The sequence below is a fragment of the Stegastes partitus genome, unplaced genomic scaffold (assembly GCF_000690725.1).
Source record: "Stegastes partitus isolate 25-593 unplaced genomic scaffold, Stegastes_partitus-1.0.2 Scaffold1812, whole genome shotgun sequence".
In the NCBI taxonomy this organism is placed as follows: Eukaryota; Metazoa; Chordata; class Actinopteri; family Pomacentridae; genus Stegastes; species Stegastes partitus.
In genome coordinates this window covers 105669-108929 of record NW_007579543.1, presented here as the reverse complement: position 1 = coordinate 108929, position 3261 = coordinate 105669, and the positions used below count along the sequence as shown (strand labels likewise).

The 3261-nt window shown below is 41.2% G+C and overlaps 1 protein-coding gene across 1 annotated transcript in view; it reads right to left on the bottom strand.

The window, feature by feature from the left end:
- LOC103372711 (probable E3 ubiquitin-protein ligase HERC3) overlaps nucleotides 1–3261 on the bottom strand; it is a 28908-nt gene that overhangs the window by 5282 nt on the left and 20365 nt on the right. Inside the window, exons 15-17 of the mRNA XM_008302420.1 lie at nucleotides 2630–2637; nucleotides 2202–2485; nucleotides 2004–2106 (exon numbers count right to left, since the gene is read on the bottom strand). Coding sequence (XP_008300642.1) covers nucleotides 2004–2106; nucleotides 2202–2485; nucleotides 2630–2637 — 395 coding nt within the window. The remainder of the gene's footprint in view (nucleotides 1–2003; nucleotides 2107–2201; nucleotides 2486–2629; nucleotides 2638–3261) is intronic.

Here is a 3261-nt window from a genome sequence, read left to right as displayed (position 1 = left end):
TACATGTAAAAAAAGTGGGATTTTTCTTACGTTTTAATCACACTGAACAAAAACAGAAACATTTTTTCTGACTGAGAGAAAAAGTTATAAATTAGATTTAACAAGACAATGAAATGCTGGAAGGATACTCAGAGAGGAAGAAGACATCACTCCAAAAGAAACATAAGAAAAAGCAGATTACAGTTTGTAAATGCAAACAGGGACAAAGAGCTTCATTAGTGGAGACATGTCCTGTGGTCTGATGGAACTAAACCTGAACTGTTTGGCCTTAATGACCATCGTTACATCTGGAGGAAGAAGGGGGAAGCTTGAAGCCTGAGAACACCATCCCAACTGTGAAGCACGGGGGTAGCAGCATCATGCTGTGGAGGGACTGGTGACCTTCACACAATAGATGGCATCATGAGGAAAGAACATTATGTGGAAATATTGAAGCAACATCTCAAGACATCAACCAGGAAGTTAAAGCTTTAAATGGGTCTTCAGATGGACAATGACCCTCAGCATAACGCCAGAGTTACAGAGAGGCTTCAAAGTCAGTGTTGTGGAGTGGCCATCACAAAGCCCTGATCTCAGTCCTGGAGAACATTAGTGGATCAAGGAGACCAACAAACCTGACTCAGTTCCACCAGTTCTGTCAGGAGGGATGGGCCAGAACTCATCAAACTATTGTGAGAAGCTTGTGGAAGGAAACCCAGAACGTTTGACCCAAGTCATAGAGTTTAAAGGCAACGCTAGCAGATACTGAGGAGATGTGTTTAAACTTTTGACTTTGAAGAAAGTTATAAAAAACTCTCTCTCATGATTCTGGTGTTTAGCAAATAGAAATAATGTTGGTCATCCTGACTGACCTGAAACAGGAAACGTTTAGTTTGATTTCAATTGTATTCTGGCTCCAATTCAAATTTCAATTTCAAGACACCAAATTCTTCCTCCGTAATCTGAATACCAACAAAACTACTTTGCCACTGTGAGAAAATGGGCTAAATTTTCAGACTAAAATACTGGAAAGGTGATTCATTTCACCACGGCCGTGTAGATGATTAATGAAGGATCTTATCTTCCATACATTTAAATGAATGTATTTACAGGTTGAAATGCTGTTGCTGTCACAAAACATCCAGTTCTTACATTAAATCAACCACTGGGGCACTTAAAACATGATTCATTAAAGAGTCTGAATCCTGTTCAAGCCGTTTAGGTTAAGTTTCGGTTACCTGAATCCAGTCTGCGTGGATGTAAAAAACATTTTGCTTTGATTTCAGATCCATCACGAAGGAGAAGCTGCCGAGGAGAAGAGGATCTGCCTGGAAACACTGGAGCACAGCAGTAGTTTAGNAATAAACAATGTAAAATGAGCAAAAACAAATAAAACAAATAAAAACAGACACGAAAGAAACAAAAACGAATGTAAAACGATGTCTGTAACCCTGTTTATATGCTGGAAGACACAATATGACAAATCACCATTGTGTAGCATAGATAAGACTTAGTGTTGGAGAGTCATAAGTGAGCTGGTGTGCTTGAGTAGACGTAATAATAATAACAATAATATTGTGGATGTAATGTCCACATCAAAAAAATCTGTATTTTTACAAATAATAATTAGGTTCTTCTACAATGTGTGATCATAAAATTTGTAAAAAATGAGTTTTATGTAGTTTTACTGTATTTAGCTATAACTGATTTTACAGGTATTTATATACATGTATGTACTTATATATATATTTTCATATTATTCTGCAAAAGTGACCGTAAAATTAAACTGCTTTACTTTATTTAAATCAGCTCAAAATCTCACTATTTTGCTGTGTTTGTTGTGAATCTGTGTTGTTGAGACTTTCATTGGTCATTGCTTCCAAAATTAAAAAACGAACAAACAAAAACAAAAACACACCATGTAGACATTCAGACGGGGTAAATACAGCCAGATGTTTACAGTGTTAGAACATCTTTATCAGGTTTAAACAATGACAAGCTCTTAGAATAGTGACGATACTCACAGAGGAAATCCTTCTTCTGCTCTTCAGTCAGCTCATCAAACACCTCCCAGAACATGCGTATGGTCGGGTGGTGGGCGTGGTAGTACAGGTCGTACACCGTGTTCTGGTTGAGGCAAACAGACTGTTTCAGGGGCTGATACCACAGAGACGTGGGTTTTCTCACACAGTGCCAGAAACAGCGAGACAAGTGGACCGTACCTGTTTGAACTTGGCCCAGTCGTACTGGTCTTTGCCCACCAGAACTCCCTGAAGCTCCTCCGGTCCAAACAGCTGCACCAGGTCCCGCTCGCACACCTGGAAGAAGCCTCGCTCGAACTCCTGAAAGGCGCTCTCCACCGATGTGTTGAAGGCGTGGTTGACGTAGGCGTCCACATACTCCCTCCTGTTCAGCAGATCACAGTTTAAATCAGCAGATGTTTGAGACGAGCTGCTGCTGATGCTGACGGCGGCACCGAGACGCCTCCAGGACGCCTCTGAAGGAGCTGCAGTGAGAACAAACGTCTACACACAGCTGTAGAGGACACGTATGACTCCTAGAACACTTTTCTACAATGGAATCATTCAAACACGTGAATCTTTGTCGCAAAAGAGATTTAGGCTTATTATAGGTTTTCTGGAAAACTGACCAAATGCACTGAGTCACAGATATACAAACAGAAGTGACAACACTGAGCTGGATGTCCTTCGTCCATTATCACCTCAATAAGATGCTTTTGGTGGCCGTCCACTAACTTCTGGTTGAATCTTTGACCCTCCTCTTGACAGAATTGGTGCAAATAAACGAACTATACTGGCTGTTTAACACAGACGTGTTTCTTCAACACAGTCCACATGTTCCTGATGAGGTTTAGGTCAGGACTTAGTGAGAAAAACCTAAAACCTTTTGTTGTGTGCTTGGGGTCATTGTCTGGTTGGAACATCTAACTGGGTCCAAGATCAACGTCCTGCCTGATGACTTTAGGTTTTTCTGAAGAATATTCTTCATTGTTCCATCTACTTTGTGTAAAGCTCCAGTTCCACTGGCAGCAGAACAGAACCAGAGCATGATGCTGCCACTTGTGGACAAATAGCTCAGTTTTTCTTCCATCTGACCAGAACTTTCCTCTAGGAGGCCTTCTCTTTGTCCATGTGATCAGCAGCAGACTTCAGTCAGGCTTTAAGGTTCTGGTTCTGGAGGAAGAACTTCCTTCTCAATGGCAGCCTCACAGCAGACCTGCTTTTAGGTGATTCTCGGTTGACCATCCTGACCAGAGGCGTC